Source organism: Motacilla alba, chromosome 6 (assembly GCF_015832195.1).
Source record: "Motacilla alba alba isolate MOTALB_02 chromosome 6, Motacilla_alba_V1.0_pri, whole genome shotgun sequence".
NCBI classification, from domain to species: Eukaryota; Metazoa; Chordata; class Aves; order Passeriformes; family Motacillidae; genus Motacilla; species Motacilla alba.
The window spans coordinates 31,502,966-31,530,024 of NC_052021.1; the positions used below are offsets into that span (position 1 = coordinate 31,502,966).

At 41.1% G+C, this 27,059-nt stretch overlaps 1 protein-coding gene across 15 annotated transcripts in view; it reads left to right on the forward strand.

Annotated features, from left to right (window-relative positions):
• The first annotated feature begins 2,233 nt into the window (after window positions 1-2,233).
• TACC2 (transforming acidic coiled-coil containing protein 2) overlaps window positions 2,234-27,059 on the forward strand; it is a 129,589-nt gene continuing 104,763 nt past the window's right edge. For 13 of the 15 annotated variants that reach the window (XM_038141695.1, XM_038141699.1, XM_038141707.1 and 10 more), the window contains exons 1-3: window positions 2,234-2,371; window positions 11,624-11,755; window positions 16,455-16,532. In XM_038141695.1, coding sequence (XP_037997623.1) covers window positions 16,500-16,532 — 33 coding nt within the window. In that variant the 5' untranslated portion in view covers window positions 2,234-2,371; window positions 11,624-11,755; window positions 16,455-16,499. Of the gene's footprint in view, window positions 2,372-11,623; window positions 11,756-11,823; window positions 13,777-16,454; window positions 16,533-27,059 lie in introns of those variants that run through there. The other 2 variants (XM_038141696.1, XM_038141697.1) reach the window with 2 other exon arrangements.

A 27,059-nucleotide genomic window follows, 5' to 3' on the forward strand; every position in this document is an offset into this window, starting at 1 on the left:
GGATGAAGGGATAAAGCAAGAAATAAGTTGTCTAAAATCAAGGCAACACAGGGCCTGTTGCCCAGTGATGGCTGTTCCTGATATGAAGTTAATCCTGCTATCTGAAATGGGGCCTGGACTAATTGAAAACATCAGGAATAAAACATCTGAGATATTTGGTATTCAGCTGCCAGCTCTGCAAGCAAACACAGATGAGGGGAAACTCTTTTAATTAGTGTAGCTAATTTAAAAGAATTGTTTTAGTAATGCAGAAGTGTGAATTAGTATACTTGGTTCTTGCAGGAGCTTTTATTTCTGTATTTACAGATAATCCCGTGGGAGGTAAAAATGTGGCACCAGATATTCCCTCAGCAGTGTGGATTAGGTTACAGCCCATCACATCACCATATACATTGTGCCAGTCTAAGAAGGTATTTTCAGAGACATATGAAAGAACATTTATTAATAGAACTATGAAAAAAAAAAAAAGGTCCCAGTTTGGTGAGATGTCAAGGAAAAAAATCTGTTAGGATCAAACCCTCACTGGCACCAGAAGCCCTTTCTTTTTAAGGATTTGGAAGGTTTCACTAAGTGAAGGACTGACACCAGGTCACTACAACAACGACATGTGGAAGTCATGCTGCTGGAGACCAAAATGCTGTAAACCTTTCACTTTTCCCCTACAACCAAACAGCAATGTAGAAAATAAAATAAAATAAAATAAAATAAAATAAAATAAAATAAAATAAAATAAAATAAAATAAAATCTTTGCAAGAAGGAGTAGGAAACATATACATATATCAGTGGTGCCTCAAAGTGGAGAATAGCCAGACTGCTGCAGCCTTGGTGGTCCATCCAGAACATCTTGAATGGAGGAATAAACAAATTAAAAGCAAATGCAGAACAATGTCAGATTTTTGCAAAAGCAGAAAGCCAATAAGTGTTCTAAAGATTTGTGCACATATTTTCCATAACTGCATGGTAATTTTTTGGACATAAAAATTTTAATATGCTAATCATTTCTGTATTCACAGAAAATTCATAAATTCACAATTTCTTATAGCAGTCTCTGGAAATTCTCACCTCTTAGACCTTGCCAATACCATGCAAACAAGTGACTTAAGCCTAAGCACTTCTGGGATAGGTTTAATCCTATCCCAGCAATCATTTCTTCATATCTTGTGCTGATGTGGAAATATTTATGAGTTTAAAGGCCTGTAACTCACAGCCTATTAGGAAAGCAATGTTTTTTCCTTTCTGGAGCAGTGTATTCCAAGGGAGGATTTATAAAAATACCATGTAAGTGAAAACGTGCTCTGCTTAAAGGACATTTCTGTGACTGGTGCGGGTTTCCCATTGCAGTGCCATGTGCTTTGGGGGTTTATGGTTGGGACAGGTTGCTGAGGTGCCATGGGCTGGTTCCCTGAAAGGCTCACGCATCTCACACTCCAATTCCAACCACCCCATTCAAAGCAGTGCTGAAAACTCTCTCTCATCCCACGAGGGAAAAGACAAAGCTGCATTCCCTCTCTGTGCTGAGGTGCCATGGGCTGGTTCCCTGAAAGGCTCACACATCTCACACTCCAACTCCAACCACTCCATTCAAAGCAGTGCTGAGAGCTCCATCTCATCCCACGAGGGAAAAGACAAAGCTGCATTCCCTCTCTCCTGCCCATGTGGGCAGGGGAAAACTGAACACAGGCCAAGGGATGAAGAATGCAACGCGGGCAGAAGACTGCTTTTTCCTTCTCTCCATCCTGCCAGGTAATCTGCTAGCATTCCTCGGCTTTCAGTGTTTATCCTGAGCTCCAGCAAGGCATTCCTTAGGAAAAATGCAGAGCAGCGCTGCCTTGCAGTGGTTTCCTCGAGGCAGCTGTCACTTTCAGCAGTGCTGTTGTTATTTACATTTGTCACTTGCTAAACTGATCAATTTTCCCAACCTTTGCTTGTGAGGGCAGGTGAAAGGCACAGCCTGATACTTAGAAGTTACCGGGTAAAAAGCCAGGGGGTAAAATCCCAGTTACAGTGGTTTAACATGGAACTTGTCTCCCTGCATTTAAAAAATCCATATCCCAACAACAACAACACAGTGCCAACGTGCTGCACCCAGCGCACAGGACCTGTCCCTTGTCATTCCCATCCAGCAACTGAGAATTCCTGTGAAGAACTGATGTGTCATAGCCCCACAGCTCCCTGGGTCAGATTCCTTACACTTCATAGCTCTCCAGCATAGTGTTCTCAAACATCAGCCAATTCACATTAATAGAACACTTTCATGTGATCCAGGGAGAAAGGGGATCCACACACCAGCCAGGAGGGAAGGAGTGCAGAAGGTTATAAAAATCAGGGACAGAGTGGTGCATTTTCATTTTTAGTCTAGAGGAAAATTGGGTAAGTAATGTTTTTTTATTAGTTCTTTAAATTTAAAAATGTCTAGACTCAAAACAGTTTACTAATTATATTTTAGACATTACAGAAAGGCAAAGGGAGTGTCTGACAAGTAAAAGAATTTTTTTTCTCTGTACCCGAAAAAAAAGAGTGTCTCCTTTGAGGTTCTATAGCTTCATGATCTCTTGTATAACTTGTTTTACAATCCCATACCCTATATAGTGTGACTACAGGATGATGTCTTGTTTAGTTAGTATCTCTCTAAGACCAAAAGACTGATCATTAAATGTGCATGGCCTAAAATAGCTGTTTTAAAAAACAAGTTACTACATTACAGACTGTCATAACTATTTGCAAATGCTGGAGTTGTTAAATGTGGCTCTCTTCCACTTGTTCTTCTTTTTTTGCAGAAACGGTTCTAAGGGTTTGTGTCAGAAAGGATTGCTTGTTGTTTTGAAGTTGCCATGTAACAGCAAGAATGTGCGTTTCTCATGCAGAATTTCAGGGATGAAATGAGCTGGCTGCTCACTAGACACATTATGCAGATGTTTGATGGTGTTCTTAAGTGGGACCTGTCTACGATGTTTGGTCTTTCATGCATAGCAAAGTTTGTTTCAGGCTGTAAAATACAACACTGAGCAGTTGTAGGTACAATATTGCCTCTGGTGACCCAAAACCTATAGATCTTCAGGTAGCTGAAGTCAGTTCCAGTCTTACCCACTAAAGAGAACCAATTAAATCAAAATAAGATGAGCAAAAATGTAATTGTTACTGTTTTTAACTCTGAGGACATGACATTGAAATCCGTTGTCAACGTGCAAATCCATGGCCACTTTCGTTATTTCTGGATTTTATTACTGAACAGGATTTATATTATCATAATATTTTGGAAACTGTTTTCCAAGCTTAAAAAAATGGGTTTATCTTCAGGCAAAGCTAACGATCTTATTGACAGGCAAAGGAGGACAATGGCAGGCATGCTTCTATCTGTATTATAAAGCAGGTTTATTTCCCACAAAATTTGATCTTACCTTAAAGATAGAGTGTTTATAGCTTGAATTTTGTCCTCATGATTCAACTATTCAAGATCAAGCTGCTAACAACTTAGGAGCAGACTTTTTTCAATTTACACAGCCCAAAAGATGGATTAGAAACCTGTCCTTTCATGTCAAAATGTTTTCCTTATAGATTCAAATTTTAATGCAATGCTAATACATAGATCCTATAAATCTTATTTTATAAGGATTTTCGACAGGAAAAAAATGCTGGTAGTTGATCAGAAAAGTCAGATGTGCCTACAGGTGGATGATCTTAGGCTGTGTTTTAAGTAACCTGACATCTCCCTCTGCATCTGCATCACATCCAGTCATTTTCCCATCTCTAAGGCAGAGTCCTGTGACAATGACAGGCTTGGGTGTCCTGGCCTAAGGAGATCCGGGGGCACTTTGCATATGCATGAATTGCCTAGTGAGTGTTTCCATCAAGCATTGGGACAATCTGTGGGAAGCAACCTAGTCTGGGCAAAAGCCAATCTGAGCTGATCTGAGTTACATTATAGCTGGGGTTTTATCAGAAAAGTCCATAACAAGTCTGAAAAGAGTAACATTTTTCCCTACTTCTATGATCTAGGCTTAATGCTACATGAATGGCTTAAGTGCAGTTAATTGATTCCACATTTAATTGCAGAAACTAATGGTTTGAAGAGCTGCACTGCTGACAGCCAGGATAAGAGTTGAGCCATCAGAGATTATAGTTTTTATTTTTCTTGACATAATCCTTTTTTAAGTACTAAAAAATCACATGGTGAAACCAAGTTTGATTGAAGCTTTGTATGTTTTCATTAGAAGTACTTTAATGCAGGATCCTATGAAAATACAGCAGTTGGTCAAGATCCATATACAGAATATACAAGCCTCAGCAAGCTTGACAAAATACTGAACTATATCTTCTTGCCAAATTAAATTTGTCATTAAATGCTAGTTAGGACTTGACAGACTCATTTACTTCCCTGGTTTCCCAGCAAGCATAAGATCCAGCCAGCCCTCTTCATTCTTGGTCAAACCCGAGCTTCAGCCAGCTCTGAGTCCCTGCAAATGGATTCAGATATTTATGTTTATTTGCTTCATGTGTAAACACTAGGGTGCTGCGGGGAGCTTTGTAGGACTTTAATGGGTCTGTGCATAAATAAAAGGTAAGAATGATTTATTTTATTACCTAGATGAAATCTGCTTTTTTGAGTATAAGTAATCAGAAAAGATTTGCTGGTTCATGGCAACCTGACTGGGTGAAAACAGTTTTTTCCTGCTACCAAAACATACTGTGATTAATATAGTGCTAATATTTTTGTTTTGATATGAACAGCTGTCATATTTTCTACAGGAATATTTTAGAAGGGAACATGACCAGTAGAATTGTGAGTAAGAAAGCAGGATGATGAGATAATCTCCTTAGAAACAATGAAATAAACCAGAAAACTTTATCAGTGAACCAACACTATAGATGTTTCTTCAGAATAGATCTGAGGAATTGACAAACTGAGACAAAGTCATTCTTTGGTAAATATTATTTCAGAACATTTTGTCCCATTCCCAAAATGTGTTTCCTCCAACAGACTCGTGAAAAAATACCTCTTTTGGGGAGATGCAAAAATAGGGAAGGATTTGTTCCTCAGCTCTGTGTTCTGTGAAGTGTCAGCCAAACAGCACCATTTCTGGGCACTGAGGGTTCACTGTCAGATTTTCACAAACCCTCCAAAAAAGGCAGAGAGGATCCCTCTGGATCTTCTGAAGCACCAACAGTTTTTGATGCTGACAAACTGACATCCTGAGCAACTCCTGGTTGAAGGCAGAAACACAACTGCTGCAGTTAGGGAAGGGGGGGAAAAAGTACAAAGAAGCTGTTCATGAGTATCAAAATCCCAGTTTTCACAGCACAGCTTCATAAATCTGCAAGTTTTGACCTTATCTGCCTAGATTTTAATGGGTGCTTTTATTCTCCAGCACTTCAGGGGGGATGTGTGTGCTCCATCATGCAAAGCTGTCAGTTCTGACAGCAGCGGGATCTGTTGCCTGTGCCTGTGTTTTCTATCTACAGCATATTGACATTATTGAAAATACTGCCATTATTAGTATCTCTTGTGCTGAGTTGCATGCCTACTTTTTACATTGCTGTTACAGTATCCATGCAACTTGCAACTGTAAGCTGAAAATTATACTTAAACGCTTTCTTGATGAGAAAGACCTGATTTTAGCCACACTTTTGGAGCACTGCACAGTTTTATTGAACCCATATGAAAATCTCTGCATGATACTAGGGGCAGGAGGTTTAAATTAATGGCCTACATAAAATGTTTGGGTTTTGTTTTTTTTTTCCAGTTCCTTTGATAGACTCTTAAATCACACAATGTTCACACCAAGGGGTGAAATGTGTCAGGAGCACTGATCATGGAAATATTCTTGAATTCTAATAAGCAAGGCTAAACATTTCTTAATTGTCCTACATGCAATATTTAGTTCCTGCATGAAGACTCACCAGCCCAAAACAAAGATTTCAGTCATGGCACTATTAAACCATTTCTACTGGTAAAAAGATTCCAAGAGTTTCAGAAATGATGCTTGTGCCTTTTGCACGAATATATTGTACAGTCTCATAATATCATTTTGTGTTCAAGTTCTGTTCTTACACATGAAGTTTGAAGAGTTTTGAAGAGTCAATCTATGGGCTGTCACACTTTTCAGAGAAGAATATTACTCTTTCCAGATGCACAGGTGTTCACCAAGTAATCTTTGAGAGTTTTTTCAAACAAGAGGGAAAGACTCACATTTGGGTACAAGAAGAAACCTAAATCTTTATTCACATGAACTTTAAACTGGACAAACAATTGTAGGCTTTATTTTGTGCTCATTCCACTGGCTAGAAATGTGTTTAATATCCATGTTTTGGTACTGGTGGCTGGTACTTAGTTGCCTGCATGCTGTCATGGTTTCCTATTTAAAGCAGAAATTTTATATATTCAAGGTTATAATCCCTGCTTCAAAGTGCCAGTGTAGTGCATAATTTTGTGTAACAACTATTTTGTGAGCCTGGTCTCCAGGGAACCCTCCCCAAACCAAAGCTGAGATTGAGTTAAGGTACTGTAAAGCCTGCAACTGGCATATTCCTTAATGATGATGAAATGCCAATGAAAAAATACACCTGTAAATAAAGAGTGAACCTCTGAAACTGGATATTGTGGAAAATGAGTGGAAAATGAGAACATGAATATAAATAGTGGAGACTCAGCTGGAGAAGGCAATAAGTTACAAGAGTTTAAATCTGTCATTAGGTGAAGCTGATTAGGTTTAGGTCTGTCAGGAGGATGAAGAGTTGTGCCATCTGTAACAACAGTGAGCAGCTTAGGTAACTTTATCTCCACCAACCACCAGGGATCACCAGGACCACTTCCCACCAGCACAGCATTAGATCATCTTCTAAAAAAGCCACTGCCACAAAGGCAAACATCAAACTTGGTCTGGAGGGGGATAATGCAGTTCAGGCACCATTTGTTGTCACCAGGTCATCATAAATACATGGAAGACTGGCTGTAACTCACTCCTCTCAATCTTGTTTTGCAATTCTGCTCAGCTGAATCAAAGGAATCCGGGGGAAAATAGGTTTATAATTTATACTCAGCATAAACATTAATTCATTACATTAGTTTTAGCATGGTAACAGGTATGAAACTATGGTAATGTCTGTAAGGAAGCATTCTTATTAATATGCAATTATTATCCTTTGGAAAAAAACCGCATAAATTTAGTTTAGCCTTACTGTTAGGTTGTTGTTTTGTTTTTTTTTTTTAATTTATGGATGATGTTACTCTGCACAAGACTGTTCTCATGACCTTACAAATAAACCTGAGGAAACATTTTGGTCCTGATCAGCCTTGAAATGTGATGGAGTCTTTTTGTGCAGGTCATACTTAGAAAATTCCATAATCCACAGAATATTCCATGTAAAATATAATCTCTTCTTTTAGAACCGTCATGCCAAATCAAACCAGCAATCATCTTCACTCTGTATCATCATTCTGAGGGCTGAACACCAGCTGTACTTTCCTGCTTAGCCCAGGATTACACAACATATTAACAGCCTGATCACTCAACTCCCCTGTGACTCAATTTCTGCTTTTCTAAAATGTCAGCAGCATTCTCCTGCTTTGTGAACCAGTGAGCAACTTGCACAAGTAATCCAACTAAATGCTCAGAGTACACCTAAGTGTTGTGTTTACTAAATCAAACTATTTTCAAGATGCAGAAGACTGAAGAAACTCAACAAATTTAGTTTCAAAGTAAATATTTTTTCATCCCAACTCGGGAATCTTTGTAAACAACTTGTGAGCACTATCTTGACTACAATTTCAGAGGTCAGTGACTCAGTTCCCAGAGTTAGTCCTGCAAAAACCCAACACACTTGCTTGGACTAGAATATGAAATCTAACCCCTGTCTGGCTATTAACAAGTTGTCTGGTGTGCAGCTCTCCTGAGAGGTTTATTTTCACAGCCTGCTCTCACTACTGACAAAACACAGCATTTCTGGAGTGAGAGTATTGACAACTGTGAAATATTCAATAGCTGAGTTTTTATCTAATTTATTCTCACTCAGTGATCTAACAGCTATCATGAAATTATTAACAACAGCCTCAGGCTACATGGCCTCTAACTGAGGATGAAGGATATAATCTGCATAAGATATCTGCAGATTTTAACATTTTTATATATGGAATATGTAATAGATGCATGTGTCTGTATGTGTGACCGTGTGGTACATGGCTAAGTACCTGTGTTGTGTCAGCAGAAAGAAAACAAATAAACATCCTGAGGAGAGTCTCTGGAGTGCTGGAGGCTTTCCAGGAGCCTGGGAAGAGTTCTCCTCTCCTGGGATATTTGTGTGGGTACGGAGGGTGTGTGAGCACAAAGCCCAGAAAGCAGCTGCAACCTGCCAAGCCTGACATGTCAACACACACCTCAGGCCAGGAGAGTGGCAGATTAAATACTGCTGCCATCCACGGTTAGGGAGAGACAGTTGCTGGCAGCTGGTCCAGACCCCAAAGCTAAAGCAGAACAAGCAGGAAGGAGCCCCTTCCCCTGATCTGCCTCTTCCCTGCCTTCCCATCAGCTCTCAGAAAACCAGTGCCTGTGGCAACTCTGCTCTGCCTTGTATTTCCAGTGAGTCTCTTGGAGAAAGGGAGGAGAAAAAAGGCAATGCATGAACAGAAGAAACAGGCAAACTCAGAAGGGAAAGCAAGAAAAATAATTTGAAGGAGGAAGGACCTGAAAAGAGGCAAGGAGGGGCTTGGAACACAAATCATGTGAGGAAACACTGAGGGAGCTGGGGGTGCTCAGCCTGGAGAGAAGGAGATTCAGGGCTGCTGCCCTCATCACTCTCACAGCTCCTGAAAGGTGCCTGTGCTCAGCTGGGGCTGGGCTCTGTCTGCAGGCAGCACTGACAGAACAGAGCACACAGCCTCAAGGGAAATACAGGCTGGATATTAGGAAAAAGTTTTTCACAGAAAGGGTGATAAAGTTCTGGAATGGCTGCCCGGGGAGGTGGTGCAGTCCCCATCCCTGGGTGTGTTTAACAAAGCCTGGATGTGGCACTGGGTGCCAGAGTTTAGTTGAGCTGTTGGGGCTGGGCTGGACTCGATGATCTTGAAGGTCTCTTCCAGCCTGGTCATTCTGTGATTCTGTGAAAGAAATAACTCATCCTGTGATGCATTCTTTCCAGGCCCTACATGTGCCTCTAGACATGTTAAGCCAACTGATCCTCACCTTGTTTTCTCCTCTGCCTCACATAATGTGGATTTTTGTCTCTCTGAGTCATGTCCCACCATTCCCAGGGCTGAGACTGGACACCAGAGCAGGCAGACCAGCTCAAGGAGCAGAAAGCAGGTTCTAAAAATCCTCCCCTCACATCAGACCTCCCACTGCTACTTCCAGAATTTTGCCCCAAGTCAGAGGGCATGTTCTTCCTGCCTCAGCTGGGAGATTCAGGAAGAGAAATTCCTCACTTTTGTTGAATGACTGTTTTCATTTAGAGTGTGAAAACACATGTAAACTTTGCAGGTTGGCTATGGACCTGACTTATACAGTCATATATGCCTCATAATACAAGTGTTGGGCAGATATTGTTGATAAATCATAATTAGCTGTTTATAAAAGGCCAGCAGTAATAATAAGGAAATATTTTGCAGTGCTGCACACTGATAGGCACAGATTGACCAGGTGAGCTATGTAGGCCAGCCTCCCCTATAGCTCCCCAGCCCTATCAGCTGGTGTTCAGAACTTGAACAGGAATCTGTGTCCAGCTCTCCATAGCTGGAATGTGCATGTGGGCATGGAGAGGGAGTGCACAGAGCTGTGTTTTGTCTGAATCCACAGCCTCCCCACTGACTGAAGAGCTGCACATGGAATCTGCTGAAAAACTGCTGGTATAAATGTGGTTTGGAAAGAGAAATGTTCCAATACTTGGATATGCTTTTTTGGATCATATATATTTTCTGAAAAACTTTTGGCACCACTTTAAGGACTAAGCCCTATGCAGTACTTTTGACATCTGCAACCAGTGCAGCAGAAGGGGATGTACGTGACCTGAAAACATTTAATGCTCAATGCACAAGGGAAAGATTATTGAGATCCACTGATGTAGGCACTGAGCACCATTTTAGACACCCTGAGGTGACCATGACATCCTCATGGGACCAGCAGATAAAACACAAAATTACCTGAGACCCATATCTTCCAGTTAGGGGACAAGTAGAATACAACAGAATCACACTTAAGATTCCCATAATCACTTTTATTTATTATTGCTTGAAACTATATAGTATTAGGAAAGTTCTGTAAGAGATGAAATGATAGACCTCCTTTTTTTCAACTGGGAAAATAATACTAGATGGAAAGTAAACCAAAATTATTTAAAAACCACATTTCCTTAGGAAGGGCACCTCCTGATGGAGGTTCCAATAACATTAACTCAAATTCCAGCAGAGTCTGGTAACTGCAGCATGCTGAGGAAGCCAGTGCTGACATCCTAGTTCTGCTACTTGGTCAGCTTTTTAACCTTGGGCAAATCCATTAATCTCCAAAGAAATATGTGTCTTCTTCTGCACTTTGGTGCCATAAAACACAAACATCTGAAGGATGCAGGAGTGCCCTGAAGTGCCACATGGGGCTGATTAGGAGCAATGGAAGTATGTCATCAATTGTATTTTTCCAGGCCAGGTTGTCATCCTGACTGAAAATTAGCCAGAAATTGGAAGAATAATTTTTAATTTTCTTTAACTGTTTTTAAAAGCATGCTTTTGTGTTTTAGTGGCCGGTACTCAGCATCCCTGCTTCTTTTCTTTCACACTTGTACATGAAGTGGGGCACATCAGCCAAGGCTGGGCTGCATCCTCTGCTGTGCCCTGAATCTCAGTCCTACATGGGCTCAGTGGCGTGATCTCCATAGGCAGTCTCTGGTTTTCTTGGGGGAAGGGCACAAAAACACAATTTCCCAACTCTCACGAAACTCCAGCTCAGCTTTCTGTTGCCAGGAGACATCACGGCTTTACAGCAGATCCAGCTGCTGATGTTACCAAGCAACGTCCTCCCCATCAAGTTGTGCACTTGGAATCATTACTTGTTTATTAATCCTCGTGGTGGGCTACTGTTTCCCCCCCCCCCAGATCCTGGCATTTGCTCTTCTAGAATTTGTGAGAAAGCCAAAGACAAAAGACTGTTGTAGGTCAGTCGTTCTTGCAGATCTCTGTGATATTGTTGGAATATGCAGAAATTTGGAATGGTTTTGCACTATTACATCAAGATTGGAGAAGAGTAAACTTCTGAACACCTTGCCTTTCTTCTCTTGCCTATGGAACAGCTGGTGTGCAACACTATGCTCAGTGCTTCAGCAGAACTTTGCAATGTTTTATATTTAGCATCAATCATGTGAAAGTAAGGAACATAAAACATTTTGTCTTAAATTGGCAATATTTGTACCATAAAGTAAAATGATCTCACACTGAATTGTCTTCTACAAATACCTAAGGTAGCATATCTTCAATATAAAAGAAACTAACACATCTGTGTACTATGGTTGGTAAGTGTACCCAATACTGTATATTCTGGGATTACATTTGATCACTCATGACAAATTATTTGGGTATTACTGAAATACCAACTTATTAACCCATTGCAAAGCTTACCTTTAAGTCTGAGCTGTATTCTCCCCTAGTTTAAGTCTTCCAGTCCTCCTGGGTTAAATCCTGTTTTGATCAAGAAAAGACAATCTCTCCCTGGATGAGCACAAAGAGTGGATGAGGAACCACAGGGGAAATTCCAGCAAACAACAGTAAAGCAGCCCAGTGTGAGTATTTCTTCCCCCACCAGTTCCATCATAAAATCAAAGAGAATAAATAGAGACATCAGAGCATGGGGAATTCTCTCAGAGTTGGTGCTTTACACTTCAGACTGGAACAGAGCAGAAGATCAGCCTCTGCGAAGGTGGGAACAGCTTGCAGTGAAGAAGGGCTGCTTGGGATAGCTGGGATAGAAGTGAATTAGTGAATCCTAATTTAGCCATGAGGGTGGGTCAGAAAACTGACCCAAAGCTACAATGCCAGTGCTGTCAGTCAGGGTTGCCGTGGGCTCACAGGTCAGAGCACAGGGTGGCTGTGTTTGTGTCACTGCCCTCATTTCCCAGGGCTCACAGTTCCAGCACCAGTGCAGGAGTTGCCTGTGTGGCTTTGCAAACCTTACACAGCTTAGCCAAAGAGAGGGATTCTGCTTTGCATGCGTGTTGATAAAATACACAATCACAAATCATCATCTGCAGATTGCTGAAGGTTATTTTTCCCCAAAGTTTCTGCCAGACAATTGTTTTGCAAGGCAGCCTCTTCACTTTCACTTTGTGGCATTTTCTGGCCTTAGCTTTGTCATGGAAGAGCCCCAAATGTGAGTTCAGTTTGTTTTGATGAGGAAATAATGCAGCTAGCAGAAGTGAGGATGTATTGCCAGGCTTGTGTTTTCCTGAGCTTCCACAGGATCCCTGCTCTTAAATTCATGGCAGAGAGCCTAAACAGAAAACATTGCATAATTTGTTTATAAGACAATCAATTGTGCAATGCTCCCCCTTTGGTTTTAAGAAAGAACACACTAAAATTTTGAATTTATGAACTTCAGATTTACTGAATTCTGATCTGGGCTGGGGACGCCAGAGAATGCTGGATCACCAAATTCATAAAAAAAAAAGATTGATTTGAAAGGCCAGGCTATTCTTGTAGCCCCTTGATCTTGCAACTGTGCATTCCAGCTCATCACAGGCTTTATGTTTCCAAGTCAGGAATTTATAGACCAAGATTTTGTGGAAAAAAAAGTCAGCAGACAACACTTGGCTGCCCCATGAAATCCTGCCTTTTAGCCATGTCAGGTATGACTTTTCCATGCTGGATTCAGCAATGCTGCCTCACACTCTTGGAGGTGCAATAATCCCACAGTACACCATTCCTTTGGTTTGTGGCCCCAAGAAGCACCACTGGTGTTTACAGAAACTCGTTAATCCCTTGGAGTTGCCACTAATGAGAAATACTCTGTCTTTGGTCACCAGCTGTGTTTCTGAGCCCCCCTCTGTGGAAGCATTTTCTGTTTTGTGGAAGCGTTGCTGGAACGGACAATCAGAGTTAATAATAACAATTAGCTCGCCCATAAACCAGTACTTCTTGCAACATCACATTTCAAAGGGTTTTTGTCATGTCTCCACCCTCCAGGATGATTAAATGGGAAATGATTTCACCATAACCTGAACAGGCACATCAACATTTGCTAGCAGGTATTTCTGACAGCTTTCAAGGGTAATATGAGAAAATGAAGGATGAGCTTAAACACATAAACAAACCTGGACACAAAATGCAGAATAGATTTTTTTCTCCCCCAAAATACTAATTTTCCCTTGAAAACAACACATGCCTAACTCCAGCGTGTTATTGACACAGTTTCACTGAACCGTTTTTGCAAGACGAACTGCTTATGCCACATGCCAAGAAACGGTAGAAGTGAAATATGTTTGACCCAAAATTGATGTTCTCTGGGGTTGCTTTTGTGAAAAACTGGATTTCTGGCAGGCAGAGAGGCTCGGCAGCCTGGCAGGAGCAGGGGGAGGCCGGGCTGAGGAGGTGTAACTTGTTTTCTTTCTTGCCTGGGGTGGAGGCAAGTTGGTTGTTGAGCAGGTTATGAAGGTGGGTCCCGGAGAGAAAGCTTACATTTCATGAGTCTGAGGAGAAGTAGGAGGAAAATCAGGTGGAAACTAGTGAGGTGAAGATGGAAGTAATGGTTTGAAGACACGCTCTAAAAGCGTCAGTGAAGCCAAAGGTGCCAGATAAATCCTGGAATGTAAGTGCAACGTTAAACATCCTCTTGTTTGCTTTCAGTGGAGCAGTTGCTCAGCTCAAAAAGCCATGCCAGATAATGACTTTGGAGTTGTTCAGCTCAAAAGCCTCTGCAGGCTGAACAGACCAATTTGGCCCCACTGAGCTGTTTCTGAGATATGTAGTGTTCCAATAATTTCAATAATGACATGTAAATTGTGAAAGATACTATAGAAAGATGATGAATATTATCTTTTGGTTAAGCTATGTTTATTTAATGGGTGGATTTTTAGCATGTTTGTAATGTTTATTTGAAAGTCTATACATATGATAAAGCACTTTTAGTTTGCAACCTAAGTAATGCTTGTGCATTGAATGATTTAGAAATAATGTATGTAAAAAGGATTACAGTAACTCTGTAATCTAAAAAATTATCTTAGCACTCTGCAATGTAATTCACACTTTAATATTATTATTGCTTGTTTCATTATTGGAGAATCTATAATGTCTTTATTTCCTATTTATGATATTTATCTTCATTATTAAGCAGATGGTAATGTGAGAATTGTGTGAAAATTGTGAAATTTCACGCTCTAGGGAAAGAAAAGAGTGGGTAGACAATATGATACGATGTGTTAGTGGAGATTTTTGACAGCTGGCACTTCTGCTGTGCTCTTGTCATTTTCTACTTTGATTCCCGTGCATTTTAATTTTAAAACTGTAGAAAAAGTATTGTTATCTTTCAACTCAATATTAGAACTTTGGCCTCTATTAGCAGCTGCTGTCCTTAACAGTCAGTATGGCTGAGCTGGTGCAGAAATATTGACAGTATATTATGCACTGGAGTGAATTTACTCTAAAATAAATAGGACAACATAATGACATACATTGGCTAATCTATTGAAGAACTTGAAGAGCAAAATCTGCATTTTGCACAATTGATACACAAGACCCCACCCCAATTAACTAAAGAATTCCATGGGGATTTGGGAGAGTTTCAGTCATTCCCCAGTTTATATTATTACTGCAAGTGCTTGTGAGGGGACAGTCTGACTTTTCAGGTGTTTTCACATGATGTCTGTAGGGACAGAAAAAGATCTGGGAAGAGAAAAGCTCAGCAGGTCAGGGGAACAGAAATGCCACAATATTCACTCTTGAAGAATTGTGCAGGCTGTTGAGAGAAGCACATCTCTATAGTGGAGTTATTCTTTCCCTCCTGTGCATTTAAACCTCAGTCAGCAGCTCTAACAGTGTGAGAATGTTTTATTATATCAATACACACTTCAAATATTATAATTTTAATGTGTTATCTTGGAACATTTCACTGGGCTGAGCCTGGGAAGACTTGTGTGTGTATATTACTCCACGATGGAGTACTCCATTCTTGGGGAGCAGTGATTTTGAAAATGTTATATCCAGTCTTCAGTGTAGCTCAGAAGTGTTTCAAAACAGTTCTAAAACTGTTTAAAACAGGAGAGCATTTGGCAGCAACGTCAGCAGATAAGACCTCACGTTGCTAATTAATCACTGAAAGTGCAGTCCTGGCCCCTGTGATTTCAGCAGGAGCAAGTTCAAGCACTGCTGTATCCCCTGAAGACAATCAAGTTTAAACAGAACAGAGCTTGAGCACAGCACCAAACTTCCCTCTCCCCAAGCCTCCAGTGAAGAAAAATAATATTTCAAGTTTTAAAAAATCTACTGTAGTAATAAGTAACAACATTCCTTAAAAACTTGGTTTCCTTGGGGTTTAAAGTGCAATCTCCCTTTTACAGCCTAACTTTAATGGAGTTTTTCTTGACACACACTGCAGAGCAATCCCAAATTCTTTGGAAAAAAAAAACCTGAAGAGACTGTAATAATGTGTAATTTTTACCTATTCAGTAATACAATAAATACAATAAATTTCAATGCATAAGCCCCCAAATAAAATGTCTAGGACAGGAATGTCTGTAAGTGAATCTCTGGTGTGGACTTTTACTATTGAGTATCCTTTAAAAAACAAATATAGAAATCAATGATGCCTGGGGAGACACTTAACTCTGGAACTGCTCAGAGATTTTTTGTTGAAATTAAATAATTAGAACTGAACTAGTATGAAACCAGTAGTAATTATGGTAGGCAGATCCTTTTAAGTTTAAGGAAGGTGTTTAGAACACAACATTGTAACAGAATAATCCTTAAGAAAAGCAGGGAACGGTGCCAGTGATCAGGAGAAAAAAATCCATTTACTCTTTCTCTGAGTGCTTTGATGGAAAATTGTTTGTTACAGAGATATTCAGGTTTAACACCACGGTTCTGACAATGTGAGCAGGCAGCTTGCTCCAGGAATTTCAAGTAATAAAAATGGTTTCAATACAGTTAAAACAGCAAGGTTTTCCTACAGGCTGTCCATCCAAAGTGACTTTGGCAAGGAAAATGTCTTTCTTTGGCATGTTCAAATGTCATGGGATAATCCAGAGTAACAAAGCTGAATTTCAAGGACTGTCTTTCCAGAAGTCAGCAGAGAGACAAGAGGAAATAAAAGCATTAAGAGCTCTTTTCCCCCAGTTTGTGACTTAGAATCATTGTAAGGCTGACTGTCAGAAGGGGCAGCTGGCTGGGTGGCTGAGATGACAGCCCTTCAAAATTTCCAGGGTTTTTTGTTGGTTTATTTTGGTTTGGGGTTTTTTTACAGCACATCAAGAGATTTTTCTTTTCTTCCAGTGATCTTTCTTTAATTGCTACGTGATCCTGGACATCAGAGTTGAGATGGGCAACGAGAACAGCAGTGCAGAGAATGAGGTGAGTGTGATAGGGTGTTGTTTTTCCTCCCCTCCTAGCCTAGAGCAAACCTTTCAGAAACTGCTTCCAGGGACCACTTACCCCACACTTATCTTCTGCTTCCCATTACACTCATATTTAAGTGTCATTAATGGTAATTGAAAGCAACTTGGTGTGTTTTTTCCTTTGGCAATGACAGTGCTCCAAAGCTTCGGGTCACGGTTTGGGCAGTACAGGAGTTACTGACATTTAGGAGTTACTGCTGGGAAAATAATCACAGCAAATATTTCCTTATATTGCCTCCCCTCTTTACATTCAGGGAAGCTTTTATCCTCAAAAATCAACATAAAATTTAGGACAGGGATTCACAACTGGAGTCATGAACCCACAAATGGCCACTGCATCTCTTCTCTACTTCTGTGATCTAAGTGCCCCCTGATTATCAGCAAATTGACATCGTTTTTATGGGATGTAGATGCTAACAGAGGAAGACTAATTCTGTTAGCAGGGCTGGCTCATCCCAGCCCCCAGCCTGGGGCACCCCAGGCATCAGGCACATCCCTGAGCAGAGGGAAGGGCCCAGGGTGGCAGCCAGGGTCAGGACCAGTGCCCTGTGGCATCACAGGGGATGACACCCCTGGGGAGGCTGAAATGGGGTCCTGGGCCATGGGCAGGGTGGGGGCAGGCCCTGGGAGCTGGGCAGTGCCTGTGGTGGCCTCAGAGCCCTGGCACACAGCGGCTCCTCCTTATTCAGAAATAACCTTGCACTGTGTCCCCATCCAGACTTTACACCCCTGTTCCCAGGGTGTGCTGTTAATGCATGGTGCTGTTTGGTGGTTTATTTTTAGATTTTCAAAAGGAAGGCAGGGAAATGCTCTGGCTACTGCTGTACAATCACATTAGAAGTTGCTATGCCGATACAAGTTTAAGAAAAGTTGTAATTCATTAATTTCAACAATTAAAACACTGGTATATCTTTTATCCTCTCCTCCTCCATATGTTGTGGTAGCTGCTAAAATGCATCAGGATTCATTTTGCTTCCACTTCAGGTATCAGCAGATCTGCTGCACCTTCTGCATTGCAAAGTGGAGCCCCTCAAGGCAATCACTAATGCAACTATTACAGATTTTTTCAAAAATAATTTTTAGAAGAAAAATCTTCCATACTTCGTGGTTATTCTTACCAGGTTTTATTGTTAGCCCAGAATTTGGTCCCAGCTTTCCTCAAGGTTTGGGAAGAGGGGAATGTGTTAATTTCTATAATTAAGTAATGAGAATTTCTTCTCCATAGTGTACAGCTTGCACTCAGGAAGCTTTTGGAAGTCAAATATATTTGTTCATCCTGAGGCTGAGAAGACTTTACTTAAAAATGACTGCATTCATCAAGAAATGTAGTAAAAAATCTCTTCTAAAAGGAAAGGAAGCTTCTGGTCTCCTTTTCAGACTGTAAAAACCGAAACAAAAGACAACCCAACCCCCTCCAAAACAAAACAAAATATGCTAAGAATCCAAATTAATTTAAAAACACTATTAACAGGAAGATAACAAGAAGTAGCAACAAAACTTAAATATTTTGGTTTTCAGTCAAAAATTCCCCAGTGTCAATAAAGCCATCCTTATACCACCAAGCCAAGGAGCACAGCAGATGATGAAATTGGTTTGCATGGTTTGCATTCAAAATATTAGCACCAGGCTTGGCTGCTCCTTTTCTTCTGCATCTGCTTCTGGCTTTTGGGTCTTGTGACACTGACTGCACATTTGCAAGGCAGATACATTTAAGTTTTCAGCAAGTTGTAAAAAAAAATAAATCTGGTTTCTTTAAAATTTTTTTCTTTAGTAGCAATCAATGCTTTAGAGAAGCAGCCTTGACCCCCTTTGCTGGCTGCTTTTCCTTCCAACCCTAACACCACTGAAGCAGCTCAGTTGGGGTCATTCTTATGCTCACAACCAGTTGGTCTGAGTTGTTTTTATTTGTGTGTTTATCAGAGAACACCCCTGCACGGCTCACGCTCTCAGTGAGTCATTTGGAAGCCTCACACATGGTTTGCATTAAAGCTGGGAGAGCCTGTGCTAAGTTTAGAACTCATTTAAGGAGTGGGAAGATCTGTGGAATAAATGTGCTACTAGGAAGATTGTAGTAGACACTTGGAGAAAAAGTAAATACCCAATCTGTCTTGTAGAGCCCAGCCTCTGAGGAGAATATCATCTAAATTTAGTGGCAATGAACAAAGAAAATGCTTGGATAAAACAAGGCTGGGGCCAGCAGTATATTGAACAGAGTGATTTCACACACGCTGATACCAACCATGTTCTGGTTTGCTGTAAAGCACACAAAGCCCAAACTGCTGAGAGATTTTAGGATTGTGCCCTGCCCTGTTGCAGTGGCACAGCTTGTTGGGCTTTTGCTGAATTAAATATAAGCTGGTTTTATTATGCATTTTCCTTGAATAGTGAAACTCCACATGAAGAGGAAGGTCTTTAAATTGAAAAAGAAACATTCTGGAAGAACAGACACTTTGACCCAGTTTGTTGCTTTAGATCCAGCCTTTAGCAGGCCAAATGCAGGTGAAGTAATGGAGGTGTTCTTTAATGGGAAGCTGTGGGAAGAACTGCAGTTTAGGGAACTGTGGAAGGTCTCAGCTGTTGTGCTGCCCATCAAACAGATCTTTCTTAATCCACCCAAAAGAGCTGGGTGTCATGGAGGACTGACATTGTCTTCTTTTCCTTGACTTTTCTGGACAGCCAAATGTCCAAAAATCATCCACATGGCTTTAATGAAAGGAAAACACTCACTTGCACAGCAGCTGATGTAACTGCACTTCCTCAGCCCTGCACCTCTGGATAGCCTGGACTCAGGTGCCAGCTCATAAAGCCACACTTAAAAATGAGACCAAGCTGAGCAGGACCAACAAATATGCTGCCTACAATGTCAGACACAGTCAGGGACATGGTCTGTGGGATGCAGAGTGATCCCAGATGTGTCTCAGCCTCATCCATGCTGCTCCAGGCATTGTGCAGAGAGCTCAGGGACAGCTCCCAAAGTGACTGCACGTTACAGGATTATTGTTGAGTTCCCTGACTGTATTTTATCTTTATTTTTACTAGAATGATGCCATTACCAGAGCATCTTTGCTCTTATTATAAAGAGGTGGGTGGAGGATTTTAAGAACAGAAAGAGTTCTTTATAACTGGAGACATGAGCATAAAATTTTGTAAAACTTGAACAGGCTGGATTTTCTAATATGGAATACTTTTAACTCAGGGTTTTAATTCTTGCCACTCAGAGTTCTGAAGAGGAGCACTGTCATATTCCACAGCCTTTCTCATGACTACAGAAAAGTAAAAGTCACCAAGTAATTGTAATGCTCTTTGAAGGTGAAAACTGCTGCTGCATTGAAGTTCTAGTAATGCATTTCTGCCCCAGAGTTCAAGAGGGAATTTCAAAGTCAGTTAGACACAAGTTATTTCTACATATTTTACTTTATCCTTTCTTCCTCTTGGTTTTCTGAAATAAGCAAAAATCAAACAAAGCTGGTTATTCCACATCTCTATTATTGTTCATTTCTCTTTAAACATAGATCTTAATGTGTGGTTGTCTTTTTGTTCCTGTTTTCTGCTGTGAAATGTGCAAGACAGGCAGCACCTGCCAGAGGGGCCACAACTTCTCAGGAGTCTGGAGCTGTCTGGAGTTGTCCTGCTGTGACCCTGCTCAGATTTCTCCACTGATTTCCTATGAACAAATCTGACTGCTGAGCATCCTGCAGCCAGTCTTCTGCATTATTACTTTTCCCATCTTTCAGCTGATTTCAGTGTCTCTGAACTGGTGGCTCTGGTTAATTGCTGCGATAATTAACCTCCCTTCGGACCCTGCAAGGATCAGCAGAGGATGCTGGGCTCAGCAGCAGCTCTGTCCCAGCATTCAGCCTCCAGTCCCACAGATGGGAGCTGGGCAAACCCCTCTGAGCTCTGGGGCTCAAACTGGGTGTTTACACACTCGTGAACAGGGCAGAACACCTGTATACATTCCATTGCTCATGGTCAACTGGGAACAAAAACTCATTCCCAATATCTGCACAGAAATTTTGCCTGGAGCATTTTAATGTGATTCTCTGTTACCCTGCAGGGGCTCTTCTCTGGGTTTGTTGTGTCCACTGGGATTCACAACTTCTACTCCCTGAATTATGATTATCTTTCATTTTTCCTTCCATTTCATCCAGTGCCTATCAGGATGCTGCTGTCAGTCTGTTCCTGATGCTTACATAGTCCTGACAGACCTCCAACCACCTCTTGAATTAATTAATTCTTTCTCCCAGTGGTAATTACTGCTGGTCCAATATTCTATGGTGAATAATGTCAAGTATTTTTTTGAGTTTACTCAAAAAGAACACTGTATGTTTTCAGAGAATTATTTGTCCTTTCATGCAAATGCAGCAAATTCTAGGACACTTCTCACTGCAATGAATAATTATTATTCACATTATTATTTACATCTTTCCTGTGAGTGAAGGGGAGGGAATGAAAGAAGAAGATTCAAAGTTGTGGCAGAGTTATTAATTTGAAAGCATAGTGAAAAGGAGGATGGGAGACTGGTCTTGCTCTTCTGAATTAATGGTTAAAGCTTCCTTCACAACTGTAAAGCCATCATCATTTCTTATGGGATGTGAATTTATGGGTAGAGATGAAAAGGAAAAATACATTCTATTTATAAAGTTCCTCTGTAATTATTTACTACATTTCTCCATTTAAAAATTAGTGTGAAAGTGTTGGACCTGCATTTTCCACAGCTCTGAAAGGACTAGGCAGGCAAACACTGTTGGCTGGGAAGCACGACAGAGTTTGGGACTCAACCTGGAGATTATTTTCCTATAGTGTTTTATTTGAATCCAACAGCATCTTCTCAAGTCATTTATTGCCAGGCTGCTAAGGACCACTCAGCAGAAAGCTGCTTTAGCTAAAACCATACTGACTGAAAATTGCAAGTTAGGGGATGAAGATCTTCTTCCCAAGTTTATCAGCTTCATCCTCTCTCTCTCCTGCTGTATCTCATACACCTGCCATCCTTAAGAAAATAATCCAGGCACTCACCAAACATCAGGAAAGGGACAAAGGAAAACAATTGCAGCCAGACTAGTGAAGATACACAGCTAACTCTGAATTTTCCTTTGCTTGCTGACCAGAGATCACAAGCAGGTGGGAAGGTGAAGTTAAGGAGAGCCATGAAGGATCACACAGCCATGCTTCATTAACTCTGTGCATATTCCTCAAACACAGCCAGGCTTCTCAGGTGATTGAGAAGACACCCATGTTGACATTACAAGAACCTAAAGAAAACAATTTGGTGCCCTCAGTGGACTGGAAGAGTCATAAACACGAGCACTGAAGCCTGAAGGTTTGAATTGTCCCTGCTGTGGCTGTGTGTTCTGTGAAAAAAAGCTAAATCAAGGATAAGATGGTGACTATGAATATATAAGTATACACACACACACACCCCTACACACAGCAGTGTTTATTTCTGTGCTCACAGCCAGTCATTTCAGTAGGTGTCTCTCAGGAGGAAAAGCAGCCCTTTATCTCTCAGAGAAGGTCATGGGTACTTACAATCAAAAGCTGTAAGAATTTTTCAAATACCGTTGTTACCATATCACAATTTACTTTGCTTCTTGTATTTGTGAGAAGCAAATTAAATTAAATGAGAAGCCAATGCCAGCTTTTGCATTCCTGCCCCTTTGAGGGTTTTAATTAGAATAGGTATGAACTTAAAATTCTCCTCCCGTGAGAGACAAATAAACCACGCCAGGAGCAACAGCAAATTACACCATTACTGATTAAAGAAAAAATCTACTGTAATTGCAAAATTCTGTACAGAGACTCCCTCAAGGATGGAGTCTGCTCTTCCTATCTGATCATGTCATAATTACATCCAACTGATTGAGAAGTCACAGTGCTTGGGAAGAAAAGCAAGAAGAGGTCATGACAGGCATCCCCTGCAAACTGCTGTAGCCCAGCCACTCTCAAAAAGGGGCAGCAATGCACCAAGTTGTTTGCTAAAATCACATCTTAGCTCCTTGCAAGGTGATAAACCTGAGTTTTAGTGTAATTCTTCAGATCTAAAGTGTCACATGGAGCTCAAGCTTGGCTCAAGGTATTAGGTAGTAATTTGTTACTGCTCTGTGGTGGCTCACTGGTTTTGCTGACCAGTGTTCACTGATTTAAATGCAAAGTTCCAGCTGTTAAAGCAATACCCACTCACTACCTACTTATTTATTTTGGTACCATTTCTCCAAGCAAGGGAGAGACAATGACTCTCCAAAGAGATGATGTTTTAAAACTCTAACTTACAGCTTGGCTACTGCTCCTGCAGAACAGCAACAAAAGCCAGAAGAGTGAAAAGGTGGTTGCAAAAAAAACCTTTTCTGTCTTCAAAAATTTCAAGAGCCATTTAAAAACCCTGATTTCCCAACCACGTGAACAACCTCCACCAGCAGCCATTTTTTTTAAAATCTAAAATCCCTGTTCAAACACCTCCCTCCCCCAACTTGTAATGGAAGACAGGGAGGACAAGGAAAGGCAATTTCTGGTTTATTGATTGAGATTTGTAAAGGCTTGCTCCAGCTTCCCCTCCACAAAACCAGAGGGAGTTGATGGGCATGGAAATTCAGTGTAACCCCTCCAAGATCACCCAGAGCCACTCTGGCAGGTTCCAGCAGTGCCAGGAAAGGGGGTGCTCCATGGGGGAATGCGGCAGGGGGCAGGTGGAAGAGGAAGCAGCTTTTAGAGAGAGAAAGGAGGAAGGGGAGTCAGGCCAAGCTCACCTTTCTGAGGGGCTGGGTGGGGATGCTGGGGGCTGGGAGCAGAGCTGGGCTGTGCTCTGTGGGTGCTGCTGGGCTGGGAAGCTCCAGCTTTGGGGTGTGGAACACGAGGCTGTGCCTGGTGCTGCTGTGATCCGGGGTTTGGGAGCTGGGCTCTTCCCAGGCAGCATTAAAGGCATTTCTTTCTGCTGTGATAACTCCATAATCCTTTTGGCTACAGTGTTAATGGAGTTCCAGTGTTAATGGAGTTCCCTTCCTTTTTTTTTTTTAATTATTTTTTTATTTTTCAGCATCCTGTTCAAAGGCATTGGGAAAATAAAGTGATCCTGTAGATTTACTTTGTGTCCTTGCAGACTCCAGTGCTTCTGGAAGGGTTTAATGGAAATTACATTGCATATTTCAGGAGAATCAGTTGTATTCATTTAAATATTGTGCTGCCTTAAAGGGGAAAAAAAGTAGGAGCTGTTTGGTTTTCCTCCTGTTGTTTGTGTGCTCTCTGTGACAAAGCTGGTTGGTTTGTTGTTGGGTTTTTTTAATTAGCCTAGACTTAAAAATGCTGAGAACCTCTGTGTTCTGGTTTTTATTATAATTATTTAAGTCTTCCAGTTAACTAACTCTTTATAATGAGAATCCTTTTCACATAGGAGTATGCTACACTTGAAACAAATATAGAAGAAATTTAGCTGCAAGCTTCTGTAGTCAATCACTTCAGAGGCTGTATGTATTGGAACTCTAAAGTAATTTATTTAACTGCAGCTTTCTGATGGTACTTGTGAACAAAACATAGTCTTTATAATTGTGTTCACACATGTTAATTAAAAATTTAAAAAGCATGCTTTGCAAAGCTAGTTCAGCACCTAATTTGCATAACGAGCTTAAATTTAAAAAAATTAATGGAAAAATTAAATTATGTTTTTCTGCTGTCTGGCTCAGATTCACAAAGCACGTTCTTTTGTGATGATTACATGAATACATTAAATGCAGAAAACCAATATATAAAGATTTTCTATATCTTGGCATGTTAGTAGTTCATTTTCCATGTAAATATCTCCATTAAGATTTATTTCAGATTATTGCTAAATAATCTTTTGAGCTTCTTTTGAACATATGTGTGTGCTTTTACCTTACTAGGTATTAGAGCACCTTTTTGATCACTCAAACATCCAACAGCCTGGAAAGAAAGAAATAAAGAGTGTCCACAGTCCAAACTCCTCTGCTCCAACAGGGCCTGTGCTACTAAGTTTGTTTTAATACATGTTAAATTTGGTAATGAACTGCAAGAACAAGAGTCAGATTTTTCTGTGGCCAAAGTCAGTCACTGAGGAGATCATTTGGAGATTAACTATAACTTCTAAAACATTAGTTCCCTGACAGCACAAAGCTATTTAAAAACAAAACAAAAAAAAAGTCAAAACCAATCACTCCAACAAAAAAACAAAAAAACCACCAGGGCCCTGACCTCAAACAATCTATGGAAAATGTTAAATTTAATCTTCAAATGTGTGCACATAACTGACCTGGTTTGTTGTGCTCTTTCTCTCTTCTGATGAATCTGCCCCTCCCAGTGTTTTTGTTTGGATATAAAGTCCAAACTTTGGTGTAACAGCTGATAGAACCACTGGGACATGGGCCCTTCTCTGTGTCTGATATGGAAACATCCTAATTTTTATGAGATGGGGGGGTTCAGGTAGAGCAGGCACATTATTGTCCATATTCTGCAGTTCACTTGTGAATTCTGGAGATGAACAGCAACAGCAACAGCAAGCTCCTACCAAATTATTCTGCCCCAGAGTTCTGTGACTCAGGGGGCGAATGACAAATTATCCTGACCCCTTGGTAAGGTTTCAAAATTTCCTCCCACAGCTGTACTGCTGCTGGTAGCTTTCTCAGATTTGTGGGGCTCTTTAGGCAAGGAGCTGTTGGGTTTGTGCTGTGACAGGCTGGAGAGGAGTTTCTTTCTGTGCCACCCCCGAGCCCCTGTGGCTGCTCAGCTCCTGGTTATCCCCTGGCTCCTGGGATTTGTGACTCTGGGTGACAATCCCAAGGGTCCTGGCTCTCGGGGAGTTTTGCTCTAGAGATTTGTGTGCATCCCCACCATGCTGTGGCTGCAGAAGTGGGATGGCTGCAGGTCAGCAGGGCAGCATTGTAACCTAAAGAGCCTTTGGGGCAGAGTGGCTGATCTTGGGAAGGAGAGGCTAATGAGGAGCCATGTGTGGCCACGGAGACTGCACCATGCCAATTAGTTAATGACTTAATTGCTCTGCATTTTTTTGCTTTGGAACACGACAGAGGCTTTAGGAGAAGGAGACAAAACATGCAGCTCTTCATCTCAGGAGAGATGTGAATGTGAGGTGTTCCTCCTGACTGGCACCCCAAGCAGCTGGATTTGAGGTGGCAGTAGTAGAAAGGAGGAAAAATGAATAATTAGTTCTCACTGCTCTTGCCAACTGCTGGAGGCATCTGGACAATTTAATAAATTGGACTGATTTCTTGGGGGTCTCTGTGTGGCTCTCCTGACCCTGCCTGCCCTGCTGGGACAGTAAAGGAAGTAATTTCTGTCTGCGAGGGGCCTGAAAATGATTTTTTAATTTGGCTGCTACTTTGAGGCATTTGTTTGTGGCCCAGCTCTGCATCTGACCCGCTTGTACCTCTCAAGATGAGACATGATACAGGGGCTGAGTAAGAGCATGGCACAGTGGCTGCCTCGCCTGGCTTGGTGGGAAATTACCCACCCACTGATTGGGGATTTTTCCTGGTAATTCATTTAATAACACATTTTTTCATAGCTCTTTCTCTCTGAATACTGAAATAAATTCTTCATGCAGATTTCTCATGCAAATAAAAGCAAGGCTACCCTAAAACTCTGCACCAAAATCAGAACAGAACCCTGTAAGCTCACTCAGCTCTATTTTTTTTTTTTTTACCCCTGGCTGAAAGAAACAGATTTCCTTGTATAATTCTTGATGTTCCAGTATTTTTTTTGCCATATACTCCGGGTTTGCAGCCAACATATATACTTAGATAAATATTCTAAATGCCAGATGTCAGCACATGCTGGGTAAGTGCTTCACGATCATGAAACCAAGGGCCCTTGGTCTCTCCCAGAGGAACATGGAGAGATAAAGGAGAGCAAAGCTGTAGTGAAGGGGCTCCTCCAGGGAAAGGCAGAAGATATGAGAGTTAATCAAATCTGTCTTAAGCACAAAGGAAGTCTTTTTGTACTTTCAGTGTGCCCTGACCTTTTCAGTTGCTCATTACACGGGCTTTGCTCGTCCACTGGGTGTCTCATTCCTGGCTCTGAGCTCCAGCAGCTCTTGGCTGTGTGTGAGCACACCATGCTCACACTGAGCAGGGTAATTCTCTCAACAACAGCTCTCTGCAATTTACTGACTACTGCTAGAACAAAATAAACATTAAAATGAGTGAAGAAAACGCCAAGAGGTGAGCTGGAATTGTGCGCTGTGCTTTTAATCTCTGGTGTTACCCTGCAGTGGCTCTGCCATCAGAAAATACACTTATGTGTCTTTAGGTTAAGCGTGCCTCAGGCTCCTCACAACTACAATTAAGAATTAAAACCACAGTGACTTTGTGTTAAGGGTGATTTGGTGAAGCAGCTTTCCTTCTTTTTAACTATTGCTCGATGTGCCAGAGGATTTGATAAAAGCCCTTCAGACTTTTTTCCTTTTCACTTGATTGTTTCTCTCCATTCCTCCAGTTCTTTCGCTATGCCCAAAGAACAT